The following is a 26,521-nucleotide window of genomic DNA, read 5'->3' on the forward strand; positions in this document are numbered from 1 at the left end:
GAGATAAGAGCAACTCCAAGACTGCTGCTATTGCAAGCAGCCAGTTTTCCCTGGGCCCTCTAGATCTGGGTGAGATAACAGCAAGGAAGCTGCAGGAGCCTGTGAAGAAAACACCACTAACACAGAATTGGCAGCTCAGTGCAAGAGGCAGAGCTGTCAGGGATTTAATTTGACTTCCTCATACAGGTGCTTCTTCACTGCAGCCACCACCAAGGTCCCTGGAAGAAGGACTGTAAGGGAGGAGGGCATGTGAAAAAAGGCTTTGATAGCTGGCCAGTACCTAATACTCGTCTTGAAATATTCAAGGAAAGAAAATGGTATATTCCTTCAAGTGCCTCTTCTCTTTCGATTCTTGAAACTCAGTCTCAGGGGTTTTCCTGTGTGATAAGCCCTAGCTAACTAGGAATAGCTTCAGGATGTTCAAGGTCTCATCTTTGTGACATCAGCACATTGATAGTTCCAAGGTGCTAGGGAGAATGAGGTGGTGGTATTACTGTGTAGAAACGGTAATGATCTCATTCACAAGAACTGGAGAGGGCTAGAGATGTGCCATTTCAAGAAAAACTGTAATATCAACAAATATCTGTAACACAACTCCGAAGAGTCTCTCAGAGTAGTTTTTAAATAATTGAAGAGGGAGTTTAGGTGCTGCTGAATGATGATGCTCTGGGCTTTCAGGCCAAGTTTTCTGAAGTTTACTATAGACTCCAAAGAGGGAGTGCATTCTAGCTTGAAAGCAGATCTGAGTGAGCATCCAGCTGCCCTGGGATCAGAGTTTGTTAATATTTTAATGTTTCTAACATGACGCAGAGTGCATGAGAAGTATAAGCCTTGGGGACCATCCCGCTTAATTTATGTAGTGAGTCACTACCAAAAAGCAAGGCTGTAGCTCTGCCTTCCTGATGGCACATTAAATTCTGGCTACTCTCAATAGCCCAATACAGAGGATTAAAACAACCTCTTCTTCCCCTTCTACATTTTTAACAAAGACAATAGAAAATTAAACCGGTTCAGGACAATAATAGGCAATCAGGAGAAGATGTTGGAGCTGACTGTCATTAGCTATACTGCTTTTCAGTCTAGTACAGAGATAAATCAGATCAGCATTTGGCAAACAAAACAGTCATGCTGGTGCTGGAATAATTGCATGCATTGTCAGAAATGCAAGTAAAGGCCTTCAAATGTTCTGCCTACTTAACATCAACTCTGCTTTATTTAAAATAGTCATCTACAGAATGAACATTATTTAGGGAAAAGCAGCACAGTGAGCCACAAATGGGTAACAATAATCACAAAAAGCTGTGCAGAACATGTGTGATGGGCCCCACCATGGGACGTGCTGTAGCAGGCTGGCTGCCCAACTGCAGGACACACAGTGGGGTCAGGGAGAGGACAGACCTCTCAGGGCTCTTCTTTGCCCTAACAATCCCAGGCAAAGCACTGGTTCTCCAATTTCATGGGCAGAGGGCTTAGGACAAGAATCTCCCTAGAGGGAGGGTGATGTAGCACAGCTCTTTTCTCTGAGAAGAAAAAGATTTGCCAGCCTTAGTCTGCAAGCATTAGCTCTGTGGTGAGCAGACTGAAATAGAGTCCCAGTCTCCAGATGGCTTTGGATGCTGAAAACCACTGTGCCACCAACAATGGTTTTGGCTCTCCTGCTGTCCCTGTTGCCTCCTGTAATTCTGTTTGCTCAGAGCAGGATGCCAAGATGAAACCCAGGACAAGTCATTTGTGGTCACATGAACAGTAAGGCTGTTGGTGAGAAGAGCTGTCTGTACTCGTGTTCCTGACAACAAACTTGCTGCAAGTCACACATGTCCTGGGAGGAGTCCCCCACCCAAGGGAGTCCATATGGACCACAGGACATTAAAACTCCTCATGCTTTCTCCCTCCCAGCACACAATACTGGGCGTTAAGGGAAGATCATCTCAGCAGTGGGCATTTGACCCCAGTTCCAGTTTCTGGCCTCCCAAAGCAATGAGTTATCTTGTCCTGCCACAGCTGCTGGCCTGCAGTGCAAGTGCTGGGTTTCCATGGCTAGGGTGTGAGCTTGCAATTTTTTAAAGTGAGTTGAATGCAAGCAAAGGCTGTGAGTTTGGCTTGATCACCAATCCCTGAACCATCTCAATTTTACAGCTTCTGCTGGCAAGATTTATACTGAATTCAGCTATTTTGGGTGATCTTTAATCCTCAAAGGAAAAAAGGGAAAGCAGGTTGATGTTCTCCTCTGATAAAGCAACAGACCTCAACATATCAGGCAGACTTTTTACCTGAAAAATAAGGAAAAACTCTCTAGTTCTGTGTATTCCAGTGAGTGGTTTTTAGCTTATATGGAAGGCTGTATACACTGATACAAGGTTTTATCCTAGTTTGAAAAGACTGAAGAATCTGATTGTTTTGCTACAGCTTTGTTCATCCCATCACAACATGATCCCCCAGAAGATTTCACTAGGAATGATGCACTAGGAATGATGTTCTGTTTGTATCCTGAAAAGTGGCACATCTCAGAGATGCTGCAACATGTCACTGGCATGGTGTTTGTAAAAGGCTCCACAGCAGCCAGACAGCCAAGGGCTTTAGGAGGCAGAATGACACTGTGGGGCAGCTACTCCTGTGGCAACCTGGAGAGCACTGTTTTCTGAAGCTGTTAAAGATGCACCCATCACTGATCTGGGCCTGCAGTGGATCTCCCAAAATAGCCTGGTACTGACTATCCTACTGGAAAAGGGAATAGCTCAGCCAAAAGCCTGCAAGCATCTGGCACCAACATGCCTCCACATGTCGTGAATGCCTGCTAGCAAAGCTTCATATGGCCATTATCCTATGAAAGGTTCATTTGCATATCTGTGCCACTTGGGAAGTGAATATTGTTTATATCAGCCAAGAGCTGATGACAAAAAAGGGAACGTCTGCCTGGGACATGGTGTGCTTTCAGAAACCAAAGTGCGTTGGTCTGCTAGCACATTGCCATGAGACATGGCAAACAGCTCCATGATTGGAACACGGGAATGGCACCACAGCCAAAGCCATAACTGGCCAGTGTCAGACATCAACACAACATTGTACATGACTAAAACAGGGTCTCCACCTGACAGCAGCACAAGGTGGGAAGATGTCTGGAAGAAAAAGACCACAAAGAACAGCCCCAAGCTGCTGCAGCCCAGCTGTAGGAAAACTGGGCTTGCCACCACTGCCAGCTGGGGAGATGGTGCAGAATATGAATCTCAGAGCTAAAAGCACATTGACCTCTACACTGACCTCAGAGCCTACTGCACCTGTCAAGAGCTACTCCCATCACAGGGTAAACTACGTCCTGGTGACTCAGAGAGCACATATGGCACCTTTAGAAGGAAACAGAGATACGACATCTTCTTCAAAAGCATATGTTCACCTTTCTCCCACACCTACGCAGAAGCACAAGGTGCAGAACATGTTCCACGCACACATCCTCGTCACAGCCACAGCAGAACACAGTCTGCTCCCAGGAGGGGCAGGGGGACCCTAGGCAAATCTCAAAACTCTGCAGTGTCTTCATCTGTTGTGCCCATGCTGAAGCTGTGCTCAGGCTGAAACCAACTATTTCTGCTTGCTTTGAGCTGGCTCTTCGGCTGGGCTCCCACCCTCAATCACACAGCTGCTGGGGAAAAAAGGGGATAAGGGACAGTTCTGGGCAACATTTTTCTAACATTTCCTCTTAGAGGCATATCAAACACAAACTTTCATTTGCTTTCTCAAGACATAGAGAGAATAGCAGGTACTACTTTTTTCACACAACTTCTCTTATTGGTTAAGAGACCACATTTTGGTGTCTTACAGATGACCAGTCAACCCCACTCTCACTGTAACAGAAGACTCCAAGACCAACAGCACAACCTTGCAAGCCCTTCTTTGCTTTTGGAGAACCTCTTTTAGCCACATTATAGTGAGTGAATTGTGGAGGAGCAAGGAGATGTTTCCAGCTTGTTTTGCTTTTTTAAAAGATCTTTCTGGATAACTTGGTTAACCACAAGTCAGTGCACTGCTCAGTAACTCAAAAGAGTACAATATCCCCTCCTACATTATGCAAAAGGACAAGCTGAACAGCAGCTGCACATTCCTCTAGACTTTAAAAAAAATCAATTATTTGTTTGTTTTTAAATCTGTAAAATCCTGTGGAGACTTTTGCCTCTCTGCTGATTTTGTGGGCAAGGACAGCTGGAAAGGGTTTCCAGCATCTGCTATGTCTGTGGGGAGGCTTTCCACACAGAGTGACAGCCCCTCTCCTGACGTGGCTGGAAAGGCTCTCACCAAATCACAAGAGTCACTCACCAGCCTCCTCTGTTTTTACCGAGTCGATAAAAGAAATTCTCACCACTGTGATTGACTGATACTTTGATGGAGCTGCAAAGATGCAGGAGGCATAAAATCAGCTGCTGCAGACATCCCAAGCATATGCTGCCAGTACCTTCTGTCTTGGGCTGCAGCTACCCTGTTATTTTAGTACTGGACTTATCCTTCAGCACCAAGTGCTAATTGTTCCATACTGGGCTGTGATGCTGAGGTCTCTGCAACTTGTCACTGCAGAACAGAATGATATTAGAAAAATCAATTTATGACTTAAATTAGGAAAGAACAAAAGAGTCCAAAGACAAGATACTACACTCTGTCACAAATATCCAAAAGACAGCATCATGAGCCTTAAATGCTTCAAATAAGAGAGTTTTGGCTTGTTTCAAAACAAAACAAAAAAAGAAAGAAAATTATTTGCCAGCACTTTAAATAAAACAGTTTGGTTTGTTAGGCACTCCCAGACACACATAAATAAATAAAAATAGTTCAAACCCAGTAATAAATACCTCTGCATTGGTAGAAATATTGTAGCCCTAGGGAAGAGGCAATAAGTTCAATGAAAGGAAGAGTACGGCTGCCATAAAAAGGACATTTAATTACAGCAGGATCCTTTAAACTGGAAAAGAATCCATGAGCAGGGAATATGCTAGAGGTCTATAAAATCAGGACTAACAAGGAGACAGTGAAAAACAATTAATCCTTTTCTTTTCTACTATAATAACAAGGAGGCATTAAATGTTCCAAACAAACAAGAGATGCATCTTCTTATTGGCACAGACTTACCCTGAGGATTACCAACTAAATCACAGGGGAAATTATGCGTTTGCATGGATTCAAAAAGCAATTAGACAAACCCACGGTAGGAAAAGGAAATTCATCAATAGCTAATAAGCACCAGGGCTCTTCCTCTGGTTGAAGATGTTCCTGAAACATAAGTCACTGGCGTCTGGGAGTGTGATCATATGATCCACTGTGATCATCCATCACTTAAAAATCATAAAATCATAAAGTGGTTTGGGTTGGAGGGGACCTTAAAGTTCATCACTCCCACATCCAAAGCCACATCCAGCCCTGCCTTGAAAACTTCCAGGAATGGGTTGTGTAAAACTTCTTTGGACAACCTGTTCCTGCATCTCACCATGCTCACAGTAAAGAAATTGTTCCTAATATTTCATCTTAATCTACCCTATAATCCAAATCACAGCTGCTATCAGGATGTGTGTGAGACTTCATTAGCTTAAAGCACTCCCAGGGCATCCACATGGTTAGGCAGCCTTTCAGAATGAAAAAAACCCAGACAACAAAAAAGACAGAAATTTAGGTCCTATTTTACACTTCAACAAGGTAAAGCAAGGAGATTAAGATTTTCTTACATCCTCTTCAGACTGAGTTGTTGGGGTGAGGGACAACGTCTATAGCAGACAGGAGGATTCTGTGTGATTATGAGGTGCTCACTGCTTTTTGAAGTTTACAGTTTCCCAACTGCAGGACAAAAATGGAAGAATGCTTTCAAAATCAGTGTTTCATAAGAAATGTTTGTCACTGAAACAGTGCATTTAAACAATTCAGAGGAGATAGAATACCTGCGTTTGAACATATTTGTAATTTATTTTGAATTTTTGGGTATACATAACAGGTGCTGCAAATACTCACTTATCCTTTTTCTTATATTGCCACCTGGTGGTCCTGGGCATGTGGAAAAAAGCAACTCACTGATTTTTCAGTGAAATGACCACAGTTCAGGCACTTAAAATAGCATCCATTTCTTTTCCTCTGAGATAGATGGTAAGCAATTTTTTTAATCTATAATTTTAGGGGTGAGGGGCTGTTTTGGTTTTACAACCAATATAACAGTGCCTGTGTCAGCTCTCAATTATCTAAACAGATGGCTGCAATGGCCACCCCAAGTCACAGGGAAACAGATGGAAATCCAGAGATGGATTGCAGCTCTGAACACCTGCCTGGGCTGGGTGCCTTGCTCTCTGGGGCCAGGCACCCCATACCCAAATGGAGGCAGGAGATGGAGGGAGCTTCCAGCCAGAGCCAACCCATCTTTACCCTTTCCACCTCACCAGTGTTGGAAGCATGAACATTTAACTGGTATGCCAGGAGCCCTTTTGTTCCAGAGGCAGCGTGCCATGTGGCCAGAGTTCCTGTCTGGTGGGGATGTTGGAATTCCCTGCACAGGGGGCATGGGGAAGTTCCCAGCTCTGCAAACACACATTGAAATCTGCACCTCTCTCTTGGGATCACATCACCACCACACACAGGCAAGTGCACGCAAAGAAGCAGTGTAGGAAAATATATGATAAGGGTAAAGAAAAGAGAGTTATAGATTTGGACTACTAGGACAGGAAATTGGACCACAGACTTTAGACACTGCAATCTATTGTAGAGACCGTGGGCACCTGCCCAGTTTGGGGTTTTCCCAACACAGGAAAGATGATGTTAAACTGCAGCAAGTGCAGCAGAGGGCCACTAAGGTGGAGGGAGCTGGATCAGGTGCCCTGTGGAGGAAGGTGGAGGAATGGGCCAGGCTCAGCCTGGGGAAGAAAAGGCTTTGCCGGTACTCGGTAGCAGCCTTTTGATGCTAAGAAGGAGGCTGTGAAGATGATGGAGCCCAGCTCTCCACAATAAAGAGATGAAGGAAGGTAAGAGAGGGCATAAAATGAAACAAGAGAGGTTCAGAACTGAGAGAAGTAGAAGAAAAGTTTTCACCCTGAAGGCAGTCAGTAGGCAAACTGTGCAGTCTCCATCTTCTGAGATTTTCAAGACCAGACCAGCAGAAGTTCTGAGCAGCCTGGTGTGATTTCACAGTTGACCCTGCCTGGAGGAGGTTGAAAGAGAGACTTCCTGAGCTCCCTTCCAATTTTAATAATCACATGATCCTATTGCTCTGTGAAAAATAATGTTTTTATTACAGCTTTCAGCTAGCAATTTTCAGTACTACTAATCTTTTAAGCACTTAAATGCACTTTTAAGCAATTCATAGGAATTGCAGAATTTCACATCAGAGACATAACTCCTGTTTTGAGCTATGACAATACCTTTTCCTTGATAAAACACACCAATTTTCCTTTTGATGGGTAGAAAAAGCTGAAGCTGCCATTTTTCTAGTAGCAGTTAAGCAAAACCAACATTTCTACCTTTTTATTACCTTTAATGGCCTACATTCCATGCACATGTAACTACAGGAGTGGTCTGCCAGCCTGAATCAATGCTCACCAGCTGTAAAGGAGCTCCCACTTCAACTATTCCCAATGGACTTAGTGACCTGGAGCTGTTACTGAAGGCACAACAATGTCTCTGATATAAACAGATTGTGTGCACACACCAAAGAAGCAGCAGTTTGACCAGAACACCCACAGGAGGCTTCTACATCACATTTTAGCACCTGTTGAAGTCAGACAGACCCACCCTGAAGAACTACCCAGGGCAACCTACAGGCATCTCAGGAGCTTCCCTGCACTGCAGAGAGAGAATCAAGTGTCGCAGCTCGGTGCTCTCTGTGGACAGTGGTGAAAATTTGTAGCATCCAGAGAACTGAATAGAGGACTGCCTGCCATGTCAAAGGAAAAAACTTGAACAGCAGGAAGCTCCTACACTGTAAAAAGTGTGTCTGTGGAGTACAGACATTCTCTCAGAGAGGCACACCTTTATATGATAACTCGCAGGAAGGAGACTCTCCAAGATTATGAAACAGAGAGACAGAACGATTGCTTTATCTTGAAAAGCACTTGGAAAGCTTCCCTTGGGGAGACTGCAGTCAATTCATTTTTGCAGAGGAGAAAAGTTCCCCCCACTGGCAGTTAGAGAGCTTATGCTTCAGCAAGGGAGGAGGGCACGCTGCTCACACATATGCCAGTAATTTATTGTCAGGGAGAAAGGAGGTAATGCTGCTGGACAGGCTGTGTAAACACCAAAAGCCCAAAACCTAGCAAAGGAAGAATCAGGGACACAGGAGGCTGAATGGAAAATACCAAGAGGATGTTATACTTGATACACTTGAATTCTCCCAGGATCATGTATTAGAAAGCATTGGATTATCTTACAAGAACAACAGGAAGAGATAAAAGGCTGTTGAGAAAATAAGGATTGCTTACAGGAATGCAGAAGGGACCAAGAAGGCAAATTGTATTGTCAGAAGAGGGGGTGAATAAAGAGAGAAAAGTCCTTAGAAAAAAAGGACTATGAGGCAGGACAAGATCAGTGAGAGCACAAGCTTTTGAGGCAAGGGGAAAAGATCCTCTGCAGTAAAAAAAATCTGTTTGCTGCATCCTTTGTTATTTCAGCTGTGATCTGCTGGAATCTGCACAAGGGTGACACCACTGTAACCCAGCAATTACCTTGGGCACAACACCTCCCCTCATCTGTGCAGCTGTAATGTCAACTAAGTCTGCAAACATCAATTACATGGAGCAGCTCTCCTTGAGGACTTTAAGACCAGGGCATGTCTGGTTGGGAGAGCTACCCCAGGATGCTGGAGCTAGCCCCGTTATTATGGTACAGCACTGGGATTTGTCACATGCTCTGCCCTAAACTCCCTCCAGAAAGAGAGGCCATTTCTAGCTTTATTATTGCATTACAGCATAGGATGAGTTGCTGCAGAAAATAACATGACAATGTTTGGATACTGAACACAAACTCCTCAAACACAGTCACTAGAGCCTGTCACACAGGGTGGCAGCAAGAGCTGTGCTTAAGCAAGAGTACCAGGGGCTGGCAAAGGGAGCCCATAGCCTCACCCAACTCCCTACAAACATAGAAGCAGGATGAGGGAAATCTGGTGGTTGGCATAGGAAAAAAAGGCAGTTCCTGGCTGGGGGAGAAAAGTGTCTCTGAAAGGATATCCCACAACTGTCTGAGGGTGTGCCAGTGCACAGGGCAAAAATGGCAATGTTTGGATGGTCAAGGGTGTCACAGGGTAAACAGGCTGCCCTGCCCTGCTGCCTCAAAACTACCACTGCAGAGCCTGATAAGGACTGCTGATAAAAGAGCAGTAGAGGGGCATTGCTAGTTGTTGAACTGTGCTCAACAACTCCCACCTCCACCAGCTTCCAGCACACAAAAGGCAAATTCTGATTTTTGTCCCGTCAGTGATTTTGCCTCATCTTTTGTACAGCTCCAGATGCTCCTTAAAACAGAGCAAGTAATATTTTTGCTTCCCATTTCAGTTATTTTAAAGTTTCCTTATTTTTAACAGCCACTTCTTTAAAGTGAGATTTGAGTCTAAATGAGGACACAGCTGCTTCCTCCTCTTCCCTCATCTCTGCATTAGCTGCAGTTGGCAGTGAGCCTTGGAGCATTCTCATTTCTTCACGTTAAATATTTTGGAAAACAGAGATTAGTCAGAGTTGCCAAAGCGATGCTTTCAATAGCTCAGAGTTCAATAATTGACTTCCTTGAAATTTTCAACTGCCTCTAGTTACTTCTGAAGTCTCAGCCCACAAGAGAAACAGCAGGATAGCACTTTTTTAAGGCTTAGCATGATGCATAACCTGCTCCTTCTTTGCCATTTCATAACTGAAGGAATTAACACAATCAATAGCTTGGCAGCAGTGTTTAGGGAGCTTGCCACGTGGAGCCCAGGTAGGAGCTCCTCGGGCTGAAGGTCAGCATCCCACATCCTCCCAGTTTACACAAAGAGCTTGTTTTGCCCTCCTCATCCACCAGACACCACAGCATACTCGCCTCTAATGTCAGTGTTAGCATGGCTTGTGGGTGCAATACAGACTTGAGGATGCCTACACCTGCACCCTGGACTGAAAGATTTAAGATTGCTTTGGACAATCGCAATAGTTTTTAGTTACAAACAAGACCCATGCCATTTCTTGCTTGCTTTGTCACATGCACCTCTAGTGTAAGACAAAATAATCCTCCTCCTTTAGGCATGATTACATAAAACAGTTTGTTCATATCTTTGACCACAAAGTCTCTTCAAATTTAGCATAAAGCCAGTAAATACTCATAATATGTATCTAAAATCTTCATGGGATGGCTTTACCTCAAATGTATCAAAAGGTCACAAAATGTTCTTTTCAAAACTTCAGTTTATCCCATCAATTTTCTCAACTCCATTTTCAGTGGCACTGTACAACAAGCAAAGAATTTCAGAGCACCAGGTACATTGACAGCAGCTCATTCCTTAGTATTTTTTACATGCTGATTTACATTTTGAAAACACGAGTGGATTTATGAGAAGACAAAGGTGTATATTAAAGTCACACCTACTAAATGCATAGCAAAGTGATGTGTGAGCAAAAGGAGTACCATACTGTCGCAGACATTTCTCCACAGAAATCCTTCCTTTCATATTTCTGTGTCTTCGGGAGCCAGAGGCCCCCGAAGAGAAGGTAAACAATTATTATCAGCTGCTGTGGAATGCAATAGGATTCACCTTGATTGGCTCATTTTCTATGTTTATAATTAAGAGCCAATCACCAGTTCAAGCCAGGGGACTGAGTCCTTGGCCACAACTTTGTTGTGGGTTCTTTTCTATCTCTTCTCAGCTTAGCTAGCTGCTCTGCAAACCTCTCTCTATATTCTTTTTAGTATAATTATAATGTATTATATCATATATTAATAAATTCAGCCTTCTGATCAAGATACAAGATTCACCGTCTCTCTCTCACCAACTGCGACCCACACAGGTCGCGGTAATATCTGGTGACCCCTCGTGTAAGAGCAAAAATTAATCTGATAAGACCAGAGGAGCAAAATTGCTGCACTGGGTAAAAATCCTGTATGTGTGGCATTTGAGGGTTGCTTTGAAGTGACCTCAGAAAGTGGATTCAAGCCAGGAACTGAAGAACCGAAGATCCTGATTTGGACAGAGTTCACAGCCAAGGCTGACCACAAAGAGAATCTTTCTTCTGGAAAACCATCAGGAAAGATGATGGAAAAGAGCAGCAGACCTGTGGAGCTGGCCAGAGCAAGCTGGACTCTTTCAAAAGGTACTGTTCACTTTTCTATCCCTGATGAACCAGCCCTTCGTAGCTTGTGGCTGTTTGTATGGCAGACCCATGCCTTGCCAGAAGAGATTCAATTCTCCCCTTCAGAGGAGAAAAAAATAGCCCTCTGGAAACATTGGTGCAGGGAAGACGGTTTCTTTTTGTCAAAAACAGATATCTATGAATTCTTTCGATGGGCAAAGCTTTTTGGGTTCTTTGCTGATGTCTTATATGCTTTAGATGCTTTTGTCTGGGAGTGCATGGACTCGATTATCCAGCGCGTCTTCAGTAAGGGACGCGTGTTGCCTTCTATCTACCCAGCATTTATAAAGCTTTTCCCTGTCCTGAAACGCAGAGCAGCTTGTTTTCAGTGGATCTCTAATTGTTATGGCCAAGCTCCGTTTCCACCACCTTTGGCAGAAGACGCGGTGGGGGAGGACATTTTTCTTCCCAGCCCCCCCTGCTTCACGGCGGGGGGGGGGCGAAACTTCGCGGCGCGAAGAAGTTTTTTTTACTCTTGCTCCGGAGCATGCTCAGATGGAGTGTTCTCCTTCCCCCCCTTCTCTCTCTCCGGGGGGATGGGAGCAGCCGCTCAAGCCAACGCCGGCCTCTCAGACTCCGCCTTCAGAAACGGGGGCGGCACCGGTCTCCGAGGTTTCCTCCACGGCCCTGCTAGAGCCGTCACTCCAGGAGATCCCGTCTCCGCCTCTCCAGGAGGTCCCGCCCGCGGTTTCACCGGCCTCCCTGCCCCCGCCAGAGCCTGTGTCGGAGAAGGCCGAAGAGACAGCACTTCCGTCGATTGACCTGTTGCTAAGCAACGGCGACACTCCGCTGTCTCTCCCAGCTCCGCTGCTGCCGGTTTGCACTGCGACGGCGACCGCGACTGCGCCTCCGCAGAGGACCCCAGAGTCAGCAGCAGAAAACGGAGTTGAACCTGCGGGACCCTCGAAGCAGCCCGCGGCTGATCCCACGCTCAGCGCGGTTCCCCCCCCGGTTCCGGCTCCCTCCCCGGTTCCGGCTCCGTCCCCGCTGCTTCCACCGGACGTCCCAGCAGCCGCCCTGGAGGCTGGTCTCTCCTTCAGTGGAGCAGGGGCTGCCCGCCAGCTCACTGTTGTGGCCGTCCGGCTGCCGGCTTTCAAGCTCGGCGGTTTGGGGGGTGGTTTTTCGGGGATTGTCCCATGGAGGCCGCCGCCCCTCTTGTGCCCTAGCGGCGAGGGGGAGGGGGCTCCCGAAAGTTTTGCCTTTGGTCCCCAGCCCAGTGGGGGTGGTGCCATGATGCTGTGGGAAACAAACATTCCCAGACCCGAGATGAAGATTCTCGGGGCAGCTTCTATTTCCCTGCTGCTGGCATGCCTCAGTGGTTTAGGGGAAAGGAAGCGTCTCACTACCCCTGCTGCCATTGTGCTGGCAACAAGGTTCAGGCCCGCAGGAATGCAGAGCCTTCCTTATGGGTTTGGCCTGGGATGCTGGGCTCAGGAGGTTCCTGGGCCAGGGCCATCATTTGGCCTCCTTGTGTTTCTAGGGGTTCTGGTTTGTCCTACCGGTCCGGGTCCCCCTGTGTGAGCCAGTTTTGGGGTTCCTGGTCCAGTATGGGCCAGGGCCCCCAGGGCCTTTCCTTCTCTGGCATTGCTCTGCTCGGTGCTGCTCTTTTGCTTTTCGATCAAAAAAAAAAAAAAAAAAAAAAAAATTTAAAAATTAAATAAAAAAGATTGAAAATAGGCGGGCAGCAGCTCTGAAGTGCTGAAGCACTGAAGGGCCAGAAAAGGACATTCTAAAAATTGTTCAAATTGTTTCAAATTATTTAAAATTGTGTTATGCTGTTTCAGGACCAAAAAGGACTCTCAGATGTCCAAAAGAAACAACTTCAGCTGATGGACTGTTCCTGAAACTCAGCTGCATGGACTTGAATTCTCTTTGCATTGTTTCTTGCAATTTTCTTATACTGTAGGATTGTTTTAGTGAATTATTAGTATTCTATATTTTATAGGTGAAGGAATTTCCTGTTCATTCCACATCAGCATTTTTCTTTTATTTTTATACAATTTAGAAAGGTGAGATGTCACAGACATTTCTCCACAGAAATCCTTCCTTTCATATTTCTGTGTCTTCGGGAGCCAGAGGCCCCCGAAGAGAAGGTAAACAATTATTATCAGCTGCTGTGGAATGCAATAGGATTCACCTTGATTGGCTCATTTTCTATGTTTATAATTAAGAGCCAATCACCAGTTCAAGCCAGGGGACTGAGTCCTTGGCCACAACTTTGTTGTGGGTTCTTTTCTATCTCTTCTCAGCTTAGCTAGCTGCTCTGCAAACCTCTCTCTATATTCTTTTTAGTATAATTATAATGTATTATATCATATATTAATAAATTCAGCCTTCTGATCAAGATACAAGATTCACCGTCTCTCTCTCACCAACTGCGACCCACACAGGTCGTGGTAATACCATACATAAAATATTAATCATATGTTGAGGTGTCTAACCTCTAACTTAATTGAAAATTTAAAGTGTGTATTATAAACATTTAGACTTAAGAGACCAACAGACTAATCTGGTGCATTTAAAGCTGGAACAATGAATGTGAATGAATGTTCCCCAAGTCCCAGGGGCAATGGAGTGGATTACTAAATAAAAGAGAGGGTCAACCAATATGATATTTCATTGTCAACTATACCCAGAAGTGGCCACATAACAAGATATACTATTATTGAAAAGAATTGTGCAGTATTATCATCAAATTTTAAGATACAAGATTACAATTGTGACACAGAATAAAGACCCACTTTTGGCAGCTTTTTGAAACCTCATGAGTGATAAGTTATGTCCTTCCCTTGTCAGGATATAGTTGCTTTGAAATTCCCAGACAAGTGAAATACAATACTCAAATGCTTGAATGCTAAAGCACTCATGTAAGGAAAGCACTGGGTACCACAAGTAAAATGTAGCAAATTATCTTTATTAAATAAGTCTTTTATTATTCTCCTGCCCCCATTTTAAAGAATGGGTTTGGTTTTTTTAATGGCTGAAAACAGAACTGAAAATAAAGAGCTAAAATACAAAACCTTTCAAGGCATAAACCATAATTACTCTGAAGACAATATAGCCCACTCTGAAAGAGCTACACTCTTAATCTAAATATCCAAAACAGTAGAAAGTTAATTCCAGTTACCTCTGCACTGCCACTTACAGGTAGCAAGCAGTTCTGGAATAACAACTTCACTCTCAAAGTTTAACTAATTTCTAAGTTAGACTTTGGAACCAGATATAGACCTGCTGACATGAAGTCTTTCTGAAGTACTCGGAGTCTCTCAGCACTCAAATTACACTATGAGACAACCAAGTTAACTTGTTTTCACAAGAGCAAAGAAGGAGCCCTCAGAAGTCAGGAAGAGCCCAAAGGCATTGTAAGGAATGGCTGCCTCCTTTTAGCTCCTGCCTAGTGATATCCATAAGCTTTTCCAGTCTGAACTGTAGAGGACAGCCCTCCAACAGTCTCAGAGGTGGGTCTTCTATCACACTCTGCTCAGAGAGGGCTCACAGGGGAGACACCAGAAGATTTAAGCGGTCTCTGAGTTCAGCTTTAAGCCCCACCTGACCAAGAAGTATGAGTTCAGCCCTGCAAAGCAGAATAAGGGAATAAAAGCAAGCAGGACTGCCCAAGCATCTGAATACAAACTACTCCTTCCAGAGTCAGGCTGCCTCAGACTTGGACCAGAGCTCTAATACATATTCAAAGGCAATCAGAGAAAGTTCCATGTTTAACCCTGACCTCTGGCTGCACGTCTGAACACACACTGGCAGCACTGGCAGGCCCACCAAGAGTTAACTTTAATAGCAAGAGGAAATAAAAAAAATTCAGCACTCCAAGTGAAATCTCAAGCACAGAAGTGCCAAAGTGTCAGCAGCTTCCCACTTACCCTTCGAGTTCACAGCAAACAAAGCTCTCTCATTATCCTCCCATGCCCTACCCCACCTCCCATCCCTCAGTTTCAGGATACTCACCAAACAAAACATATACTTCATATCCCCAGAACTGCAGGATTAGAAAAATATTTGATATTTCAAACTTCCACTAAAGCTGCTTTAATAAGTTACATGTAAGATACTTTATTTTCCACAGCAGAAAATAGAAAATTTAATAATCCAAGTGGCTAAAAGTTGAAATAAAATGTTGTGAATGTTTGGCACAAACAGGCCTGCTGTCTTTGCTAAAGAGCAAATCTGTTGACATTGAATATTTTAACACAGTGATCAGCTCCACAACTTGCAAGCTGCAACCACTTGCTGCTGCTCTCATCATTATGTCCAGCTCTGCCTGCGTGATGTCTCCAGCACAAGCGCTTCACAGCAAGAGCATGGCTTTGGCTGCAATAAAAAGAAATCCATACGTAACTGCAAAATGTTAAACACAGTTGGGCACGTGAGAGTAAACATCAACACTCCTGTAATTAGTACTCTTCAGTTAACACTACCAACTGAGGAAAAACTGACTTGTGACAACCAGCAGGTATTAAGTTCTTATTAAGTAGGGTCATTAACACTAATGACATTTTATCCTCTCACTCATCAATAATTCAAACAGCTATTGATTTTCAGTTTTACCACATTAAGCTGGAGGTCAAGTATCTCAGTTACTTAGATATGACAGATTTCTGGCTTTCAGCCTGCAATTTCCTGTTATCTGGTGTCTCTTTCCCATTCACTGCAAGCACACACAGGCCAAAGTCACCATTAACTTCCATTTCTGTTACTATCAATGCCAGTGTGTGACAGAAGAACCCAGGGGAGTGCTTCAAGTGAAACATTCCAAGTCTCTCCAGAGTCTCTCTAGCTGTCACTGCAGCAGCCCCACATACAGCTTGTCACTCCAATGGTTTCTGCTGGAAGCTGCCCACCAAAGCTTGCTGTCATCTACTCCTAAGTGTTTTGCTGATGTACACAGACAGCAATCCTTTCCACTCTCTTATCACTATTTTTTATCATCATATTTATGACTAAAGGTAAATCTTTTTTTTTTAAGTAGGCCAAAAAGGGTAATACTTCTCAAAGCTTTTGCATGGCATGAGGTATTTTGGCATTTAACTCCCCTCTGGTTTTTGTTCATATTTGTTGGAAGGTTTTTTAACACATCTAAATAAATAATATTTTTCTTTCTGGGTTTTGCTTCAAGACATCTTTAAACTTTCAGGGATCAAACTTTTCCTAAAATGATAACAGTTTTTGATATAGAAATAAACTAGATTCATATATTTTATACTGTAAGAACAGAACTCCAGCACTGTTAGTCTGAAGAATAGTATTTCATTGCTCCTAACTCACTTCAAAAGACATACCTGTTATCTATCTCAACACCTGTGGTCCAGTCCGCCAGTGCTGGTTCTTTCCCACTTTGCTTCCATGTGTACAAGATAATCTTCCCATTCTCTAGGCCTACTGCAACAATGTATCTATCAAGAGAATAATTACATTCATTTCATTAGAAATTACAGTAGACAGCTCAGTGAGGTCAGTTCTAATGCAGGATAGAAAGAATAGCACTCAAGCACTGTTGTTGCACCTTGCCCTTTAAATCAGTATTTACTTTTCCATGAAAAAAATTAATACATCCAAGCTGCTTCACAAAAAAATTAGCAAAGCAGAGACCTGCTACATATATTTGGTTAGGAAAAAATAAGGAGGCTATCACAACATCAGATCAGTCAATATTTTTGGAAGAATTAATGTGTTTCAGATGTGTCCATGCATCTCTCCCTCCCCTCTCCCACTTCCATTTTTCTCATTACACTGCTTGGAGAAGTCACCATACACCTGAAAAGGTGGCTAGGAAAGAAAAAAAGTAGAGGTCATTCTGTTAAAGAATGGTCAAAACAATTGACAAGTAGATTTAGGGAGCTGTTTAGCCACAGGAAACTAGTTGACTAAAGGGATAAATACTAATTTCAGATTAAACACAAAATGACATTACAGAAAACCAGCAATACCTTCCATCAGGAGTAAGCACACGGCTGATACCAACAGCAGTCACAGAATCCCCAGCATCCAGCAATGTTGAACAAGGCTTGATTGCATCCAGCTCATTCCCTTCAGTAATCACTGGCAAATCACACTGCCCCCAGATAATGACCTGTAAGAAGAAGCATCATCTGTGAACTTCCACTTCAATCTTCTTGTAAATGCACATACAAAAACATAAGGAATAACTTCATTAAAATAATTTCAAGGCACAGTGGATGACCCTAAAAATGGTAAAAACACCCTCTACCTACAAAGATTCAACTTTGTAGGCAGTCTGTCTGATTTAATGAAAGTTACTGACAACAAAACCAGATTCTGTTATGAAAGTTAAAGAAAAATTCGAGACCCATAGAATTATGTGACATATGCTTGTCTCACTGCATGAAAAAAGAAGGGAGAATGTCCAACTGGCAGCACACAGTCTTGTATATACATGTTCAAGCACTTTATTTAGCTTATGAACGTATCACTGATTTCTGTGCTAATACATGCAATAAGATTGTTGTGTATATATAAAATAGAGGCTCATTAGAATACAGTGTTTGTTATTCTAAAAGATGTTTAAAACAACCCTGGGCTTTCTAAATTTCTTTAACATTAATTACCTTTTTGTCCCGACTGCCAGTAATAAAATACTTGCTGTCTGGTGTCCAGTCACAGGACCAAATGATTCGACTATGAACAGCTGTATTTTTATCTGTGTATGCACAGCAAGTGAAGACTGGTCCTGGAATAAAAAGAGGAAAAAGCCTTGTTTCAACTGCTTTACATATTAAAAGTGATTGTTACTCTTACTAAACTCTATGTCAGAACTGCAAGAATACTTTGACATTATTCCACTCATCTTTAAAGCAACTGAGAATACTTACCACTATATGAGGCTTTTTCCAGCACTTACGACAGTGATAACTAGCACCTGTTCAAGACCGTATCAGTAAGACCTCATAGCCCTAAAGCAGTAGGAACAATTCAATCTTTTAAATAAATTTCTTTTTCAGAAGAATTTAAGTAGAATACCTTCAGGTTATGTCTATCAAGTTTTTTTAAGAACACTGACTTCAGAAGTTTTTGAATAGTGCAACATTTACCTTGTGTTCACATTTCCCCAGTAATTTCACTAAAGCTCCTATTTACCAGTAAAGTCCCAACTGTCAAATCATAATGGTCCAATTGTAAAGATTAATGTGTTCCCAAAGAGACAAGCTCATATTTCAGCATGTATACCATCAGGCACTATATCTGGTCAGCAGATCAGTAAATGAGAATGCTTTTCTTAAGTAGAAAAGGTTGTCATTTTGGAGCACAGACTTTAAATAACCATTTCTTGGGATGCCAATAGCAGCAGTTTTGCTTTACATTGATAATGATGTTATTTGTAGACAGAAGGGTTATTGATGAACAGATGAAAAGAGGATTTCCTCTACTTGCTATGAGTATTCATGATCCTTATCCTGAACCATTGTGTAACTACTGTAGACAATATGCCAGGCTTTAGAATAGAAGTCTGAATAGAACAGAAATTCAAGCCAGGATACAACTGGACACTGTCTGAAGGGGCCAAAACTCATTGCCAAGTCTCTAGGAACATTCTATAGAGCCCAGCAGTGTTTCTATGCTATTAAGCCAAGAGTGCAATGATAATCGCTTTCAGCACAAGCATCTGTTCTAGGATTCTATTAAAGTGTTCAATAGCAATCTCCTCATGATTTTGCAAGGCTCAAAGTCTAAATGAGAAAGTCAACTGAGTCCTTACAATCAGCTCTTTTTCCAGACATAGCCAGTTCTAGTCAAATTAATCAATTGTGTAGGATTATCAGAAAGCCACACCAAAGACACAGATTAATCCTGTCAGAAGTCTCAAAGGGTCAGGCCATGCAAGCAGGGACAAGGCAGTTTGTGCAGGATATGGGTGCAGCACTGAACCTTCTGGCTATGCCTGCACAGAACTCTGCAACGAAGGCTCTCCTTGACAGAATGCCAATCTGAAGTTCAGCTTGTGTGCTTGATTTCAGTAAGTCAAACGTACAATCACACGCAGGAGGCACGAGGACTTCATTACATCCATCAATTAAACACCATCTAAAGCCTGACTATATTCTTCTCTGCATTTTAATTTCCTTTTTATGTTTCCACATATTAATTGCATTTCTTAAATTCACAAGACCCTACAACACTAATAATTCTCCAAAGTTTCAAGCAAAATGTCCATTAAAATATTTTATCAATTCTCTTTCAAATATTTTGCAGCCAAAAATACTGAACAAACTGCCAAGTCTACAAATGCATATATCCTTTTCACATCTTACCTGACTCTGAGGAATCCTGTTTCCTCCACAGTGACCAATTCCTGTCTCTAGAAACAGCCAGTAAAAAGCTGTCATCAGGAGAAAATGCCAGCTGAGTAACAGTCAGATTGTGAAAAGACAAAGTCTGCAGTTTCTTCCAAGAAGTAGTGCTCCACAAAATAATTGCTGCATGTTCTTTTTTGGAAGCCTGGGTGGATGGAAAAGAGTATCAGTATGAATTAATGAGAGCAAGTACAAAAGTCACACATTTCAAAGTAGTAAGATATTAGCTTGTTTTTAGGCTTGCAATCCAGTAAGACCCAGCTTTCCTCTGGGAAGTTTCAACATTGTTTCCCTACTTTCTTCTGATGCTGACAATATATCAGTAAGAAAACATTTCAGACCCGTATTTCTTAGGATTTATCTTACTAATATCTTCAAATGAATCACACACAATGTAGGAATAATAACTCATTGGCAATTCACCCTCACCTTTGCAAGCCAACTGTCACTTACACAAAATCTTTCACATTTTGTGAGAAAGAAGAGGATTCAACCCTAGAAACTGGACAGCACTTTTCACTAGGTGGTGCTAGAATCTTTTCTTACCTTACACGCTGAGGCAATTAGAGTGTTTGAATTATTGCAAGCAACACAAAAAATTTCATATCCATGTCCATATCTGAAACACACGTGAAAACAGATTTAACACATCACAATAATTTTTGCAGTATGTTGTTATACTAATTTAAATCCCTTTTCAAAAATGAAAGGCACCTGCCAGGAACTTCTCACCACTGTTTCTGTATCACATCCCAAACAATTTGTTCAGCTTTCAGTTTAAGCATCTGCACAATTTTTTCCATTAGAAACTGGCTACAGAAAAATCTCCCCAGCCCATTCCATAGTCCTAGAGCACCAGCACTGCAAAAGCCACCCTAATGATTAACAAAGCAGATTAAAGCAGCATTTAATGTATCCCTATTTTCTTAAAAAGCAATTTTCACACTACTGATAAAAATCATAAGCCACATATTTGAAAACCACTGAAGAAATATGTCACAAACACACACTCAAAGGATGCCTATTCTGTGAAATATGGCAAGAAGATTTCTGAACTAAAAGGAAATGTTAGAAAAGGAAATAAAACCTCTGTAAAACCCCAAAATTTCTAGCCTTCTCCAGAATTACATTTTTTAATCAGTCTTCACATGAGTTCTGCTGAAATCCAAGCTCACATATCCGGACTGGTATTTAACTAATAAGGGGAAATTCCATACGGACTAACACAAATTAAAATCAGTCACAAAAAAGATTGGAAGTAAAGTAAAATGGGAGGTGTAACCTCCAGTAGACAAGTATCAGCTCAGTGGGGTGAGATGGTTTCCTATGATTCTCCTAGATCTGAAGAGATAGGCAGTTCTCTTAATAAACTCCTTGGTCAGCAGTGTTAACTTCTTACATGGGACTGATGTTCATGGGATTTCACTGGCAGCCACAACAGCCTTAAATGACAAATTACTGTCTGAATCTGTTGAACCAAGTCCGAAGCAACATTGCTGGGCATATCCCTTTAACAGACTGCCAAAGCCATGTCTGAACACTGGGAATGCATTGGCTTTTATGAAATGTAACTATGCCTGGACCTTTTAACAGGGGAGGGACTGGTGTGTACCCCTAAGTGAAATGATAAGTTGTGAATTTGAGTGTATTTAGAATGACAAAGGTACTACTGCATGTCTTACTCTTAATTTGCCACTAGCAGGAGTTTTATCATAATGCTTACTTTTAAAGCACATTCCTGGAGACTGTTTTGTAGTGAAAACCACTGCAAGCCAATTTTCTAAAACTAAAAAATATTTATTGTCTAAAAAGTATGCATTTCCTGAAATTCAATGATGGGAAAATAACCTGTGAAACAAATCCTCAGTTGTTTAGGTTTTAATCTCCTAAAAGTAGTATTTGAAGAGCAGTTGATTTCAAGCTTCTGCATGCAATGATTCTTTTGCTAAATTGAAATGTCAAAATGTAACCATTCTTACTAAATTAACAGAAAACACAAAATATTTTCTCTTGCAAAATTACATGAGTAGAACTATCCTAGGTCAGACCAGCAGCTGTATAGACCATCGCTGTCTTTACTGTCTCCAGTAAAGAGAATTAAGCTATTGGCAACAGGAGATGCTGTTTTAAAGAAGTGTATATGAACCTTGACAGCATAGGAGCTACAATACAGTCCCATCCTCTGATCCCATAAATAAAATCTGATCTCTTCACTACATAGTACACCACCAAATAAAGGTTCACAATGGAGAGAAGTAACCGCATGAATGAATAATGAAATTATCTTTTCAACCACAGGCAATTTTGCCTCAGCATTGTACAATGCACAGCATTTTTTAACGCACAGGTAGACTGAATGGACTTTCAAGTGTCCAGACAAATTAATACAGTAATTTTCTAGTGTAAAAAGGATTTCTTCACTCAAGCTTTAATCTCAGCATACTGCATGATAATTTTCCAAGGGGATAAAAATTAGCATATTCTCACAAGATTTACCATATTTTTAAAGTTATTATATTATGTAAAAAACTCAGCCAGTTCTTCATACTAAAACCTCCTCAAGCAAACACTTTGTAAAACCCAACACTAATCCTTCAAAATTTGGTGTCAAGTTAGAGCTAGGAACACACAAATGTCAATGACAAACAAGCTATTTTTAGCAAGTCAGTGCCTCACACTGTTCTTCTGCTGCTATGGCAACTTGAAATCTACATTATGTGATTTCATGTTACTTCTTTCAAGATTACTCAGACCAAAAAATCTGAAAGTCTATGAATGCTTTACATCTTGTTGCTCTTGCATAAAATGATCTATATCATTAGCTGTGTCTCTAAAACCAGAAAAAACTGCTCAGATAAAAGTCATCTGAAGACTGTCATAAAACAGAGTTATTTTAATGAATGCAGGATATAAAGGCAGATAAGCAGTACTCCCATAGCAGAGTATAAAATATTAATGTCCCACTACACTTAGTGAAATGTCAAAGACAAATGATGAAGAATTTTGGCCTTGGCTCCTTTTCACTACTTAAACATCCCTTATCAATCTATTTATGTGAGTGCATTAGCAGCCATAGAATGCACAGAAGAAACAGTTAAAGTAACAGTTAGAAATTACAAAATGTGCAGGTATGGTATAACATCCACTGGCTTTCCTCCTAAAATCATTCTTGAGTACAAACATAGTAACAGAGCTTAAAAGCATTCAAATCAGATTTACAGCCCAATTGAAGGCAAAGATGAACTCCCACAGAACTTCCCTCTCGGTTCAATGAAGCCAGCTGCAGAGCATTTTCTCAAAGCTTTTTATTTCCTTCCTCACAAAGCTGGTAATGTAACTGTAATGTTCCTTCCTAACAAAAGTGGTGACTTTAACCATCAGCAAAGGCTCAACAATCTTCTTGTTCCAGTCTGAGAGCCCTTTCATGAGATTCAGATAAATAAAACCACAAGAGATTGAGATTATTCAATTTCTTTGTGCTATACTTCAATACCAAAACATTAAAGATTTTGAAAGCGTAGCCTCATGTTACTGGGATCCTTAATAAATCAAGTGAAAATTGTTGTGAATTTCAGAAAAGGAAGAAAACACAGCTGAAGAATTCTAAAACGCTGCAACCTCAAAACAATTATCATGGCCATGTAACTCCATTATCTTTGCAAGTGACAATCACTCTGTCAGCATTCAGTACTCAAACCAGCCTTGTAACCATCTGACTCAACACTTATCACTTTGCTCTACCTCTAGACACACTAGAGTGCTGCTGGCTCCATCTACTGCACCTTACAACTCTGACAGGAGTTAGGGGTAAACTCCTCCATGGATGCCTCAGCCTCTACTTTCACACCACATCTGCAAGCCCACGCCATGAAGTGGAAAGCAGCAGAAAGCTCCTTACACAGAGAGAACTTCAGTATATATAAGGCTTTAAGGAGAAACAACCAACTAAAATAAAAGTGTGACACATCATTTCTAATTGCCATTTTCTTCACTGTTTCCTAATTTTTATATATATATATATATATAATTTATTTATTTTACAAGCAATACAGTACACACAAAGTCAAACGACATAGTACAACAGGAGGAGTTACAAGACTAGGCTACATTAACATGCTGCAAGAGCTTTCTGGAAATTTTGTAACGACGAACAAAAGGAAAAATAAAACTTACAACTTCTGAATTTCAGGCCATAAGGTATTCTGCAGCAAGTGATCCTCTGGTGGAGGTTCTGAAAAAGATTTGTACAGCCTATTCAAATTGGGTTTTTTCAAATCAGCTAAATAATGCTTCAAGTTTATATTCAATGAACCTCATTCTCTATTACGTATAACAGGAATAATTCTCATACCTGTAAGGATCAAGGGTTGAAAATAAACCTCTGGATACTGATTTGAAATGGTATTCAGTGATTCTTCATCCTCATCTGGTTGAATAGCCATATCTCCTATTAAAATAAAGACTTCATTAGCTAGAGAACATACTAGAAAGGAGGGAAAATATGAGGATTTATTATACAAGTAAAAAACATCTATATTTATACAAGTAGTTGAAACTAGGTTTCTCTGCTTGCAGAGTATAATAATTTGAATCCTAGAAGCTGGTTATTATAGTGCATATGAGAATTAGAAGATTTAAAAAAAAATAATACTCTAACCTTCATTTTGAAACTGACCTCTCTCCATCAGCACAATCTTTCAGAGATTCCTAAAAAGAATTTCACTGAGCAAAGCAGTCACCAGAGTTCAACCTGTGTTTCCCCAGTGTTAAACCTTTCTTTCTGTACTTGAAAAGTTTAAGACAAAAATCTCTGATACAAGTGATGAGTTCCTAAATTTGATGTAGATCACTAAATGGAAACCTATATTTGAGCAGGTATAGCTATAACTTGCAAACTTGAGCAAAAATGCTGAGGGCTCAGTCCTTAGCTTTAAGCAAAAGTATCAGAGGTAACCATAACTAGTTAATTGTAAGTGAAAATTCAACTCTGACTTTCATTGTGAAGGCATTAAGAAAAAGTTACAGAGATGGGGAACAGTTCCTCTCAGATAGAATCTAACTTTTTGCCAAATGTACCTCTCAAGCACAGCAGTTTCAAAAAGAAGGTACAGAAAAAGCAAAGCAAAGACTATCTTCTCATTCATCCCATCTTTGCTCTCTTTAAAAATGAAATGAGCACCATTCATCTGAGACCACTGATCACCAGAAGATTCCTCTGCAGAGTAAGTGAGATCACATCTGTGGTGTTTTAATTCCCAGCCACCAATGCTGACAGCATTGTGTGAGCAGTGGTGGATGATGCAGGGAAGTTCTATTTGCTGAGCTGCCTCCTTGACATGAAGTCAAAGGAAATTAGTTATTCTGTGTCTGGCCACAATCTAGAAGAAGGAGGTTTTATTCCCCCCTCTCACTGGAAGACCTCATGAGTTAGCTGGAGAAAAAAAAGTTTGCCAAAATATATTTACAAGTTATTTGAAGTACAACTAAGTTGTTATTTCTCTACAAATTATTTAGGAAAATTTGGCATATTGCCATTGAAGACCTGAGAGACGAAGCTTATTAAAATGCTTCCTTTTGTAGATCACACCTTCTGATAAAGCTTTAGGCAGAGAAAAAAACCAGATCTGACCTAATTTGTACATTCCACTATAGTGCATTTTTACCAGAGGCTTTATGAAAAACGAGATCGCTGATCTCATTCCCAGCATCAAGAAAATACTTTTTATCATTCTAGGGAGATGTCTGTCCCTCCTTCCCTGTTTCCCCACAATGTAATCTCCACTGCCTCTCCAAGATATTAGCTACTGTTGGCTAACTAATATTCTTACTTGTGTTTTTTACTTTAAAACACCATGTTTAGGTGCTAGCAAAAAAATAAACGCTTTGCACGATTTTATTTCTAGATTCTGAACTTGCAGTCAAGACTACACTTACAGACCTAATATGTACACTAAAACAATCCCTTAAATAAAGTTTCCACATGAAACACCACAACCATTATCTCTCACTAGCAATACCTTCAAAAACAGCTTTATTGGATAATCCCAAAGCTGGCACAGTTGCACCTTCTGGAAGATCAGATGACTGCTGAATTAAAGAAAAAAGAAAGGTTACACACAGATTGTCACATAGGCTTGGATTTCAAAGGCCACAGCTTAAGGAATCCCTGAGAGTTTCTACAGTTAGTTTTCTAGAGAAGTGAAGGGGGCACCTTGAAAAATTCTTGTCTAGAACATACCCTGGACAAAAAAAGACCAGTACTCCGGCAGGAAGGGGAGAAGGAAAAAAAAAAAAACAACCAACAAAAAAGTGCTTTTCTAAGGCCCCAGCTCAAGGATTTTCTTCAACACTAATTGCAGGTTTTCTTCCACAATTATATTTATTCTAGCACATACATGACAATTAATCTATTAACTGAGAGCACTGCAGTTTTTAACACAATAGAACTGGGAAATCATTGTTCTGAAGTGAAATAATAAAGCAGCATTTTGGAAAAGAGAACAGAGGGTGACTGCCTGTGACCACAACTTGAAACACAGCTCAGTAAATAGTACTGAGATGTGGCTGCAATACGTGTCTGTTTAAAGCAGCACAAGGGAAGGACAAATCATGAGATAGAAAATACTTCCATAATGGTACAGGAAAAGAGTAGAAGTTTAGAAAGGATAAGTGAACTTGGGGACCTTTGTGTAGAGATAAAAAAAGATTTAATAGCTGTAAACCCACTTCCTTATGGTATCAGGAAAGATCAAAGAGAGACCGTTTTACTGAATTAAATCAATATTTTAGGTGACAGCGTAAAATGTACTTAAATGTTCATAATTAGATGAGAAAATGCATCAGAGACCCAGACAAGCATAAGGCCTCTAAAACAAAAAT

General features: G+C 41.3%; 1 protein-coding gene across 2 annotated transcripts in view; it reads right to left on the reverse strand.

Annotated features, from left to right (window-relative positions):
* Nucleotides 1–14,264: 14,264 nt before the first annotated feature.
* The window catches only part of ELP2 (elongator acetyltransferase complex subunit 2), a 37,792-nt gene continuing 25,535 nt past the window's right edge, over nucleotides 14,265–26,521 (reverse strand). The window contains exons 14-22 of one of the 2 annotated variants that reach the window (XM_058802400.1): nucleotides 25,660–25,726; nucleotides 23,994–24,089; nucleotides 23,816–23,873; nucleotides 20,189–20,261; nucleotides 19,601–19,787; nucleotides 17,900–18,021; nucleotides 17,261–17,403; nucleotides 16,613–16,726; nucleotides 14,265–15,644 (exon numbers count right to left, since the gene is read on the reverse strand). In XM_058802400.1, the coding sequence (XP_058658383.1) occupies nucleotides 15,488–15,644; nucleotides 16,613–16,726; nucleotides 17,261–17,403; nucleotides 17,900–18,021; nucleotides 19,601–19,787; nucleotides 20,189–20,261; nucleotides 23,816–23,873; nucleotides 23,994–24,089; nucleotides 25,660–25,726 (1,017 nt within the window). In that variant the 3' untranslated portion in view covers nucleotides 14,265–15,487. Of the gene's footprint in view, nucleotides 15,645–16,612; nucleotides 16,727–17,260; nucleotides 17,404–17,899; nucleotides 18,022–19,600; nucleotides 19,788–20,188; nucleotides 20,262–23,815; nucleotides 23,874–23,993; nucleotides 24,090–25,659; nucleotides 25,730–26,521 lie in introns of both variants that reach the window. The other variant, XM_058802391.1, reaches the window with a different exon arrangement.

The sequence above is a fragment of the Ammospiza caudacuta genome, chromosome 1, assembly GCF_027887145.1.
Source record: "Ammospiza caudacuta isolate bAmmCau1 chromosome 1, bAmmCau1.pri, whole genome shotgun sequence".
In the NCBI taxonomy this organism is placed as follows: domain Eukaryota; kingdom Metazoa; phylum Chordata; class Aves; order Passeriformes; family Passerellidae; genus Ammospiza; species Ammospiza caudacuta.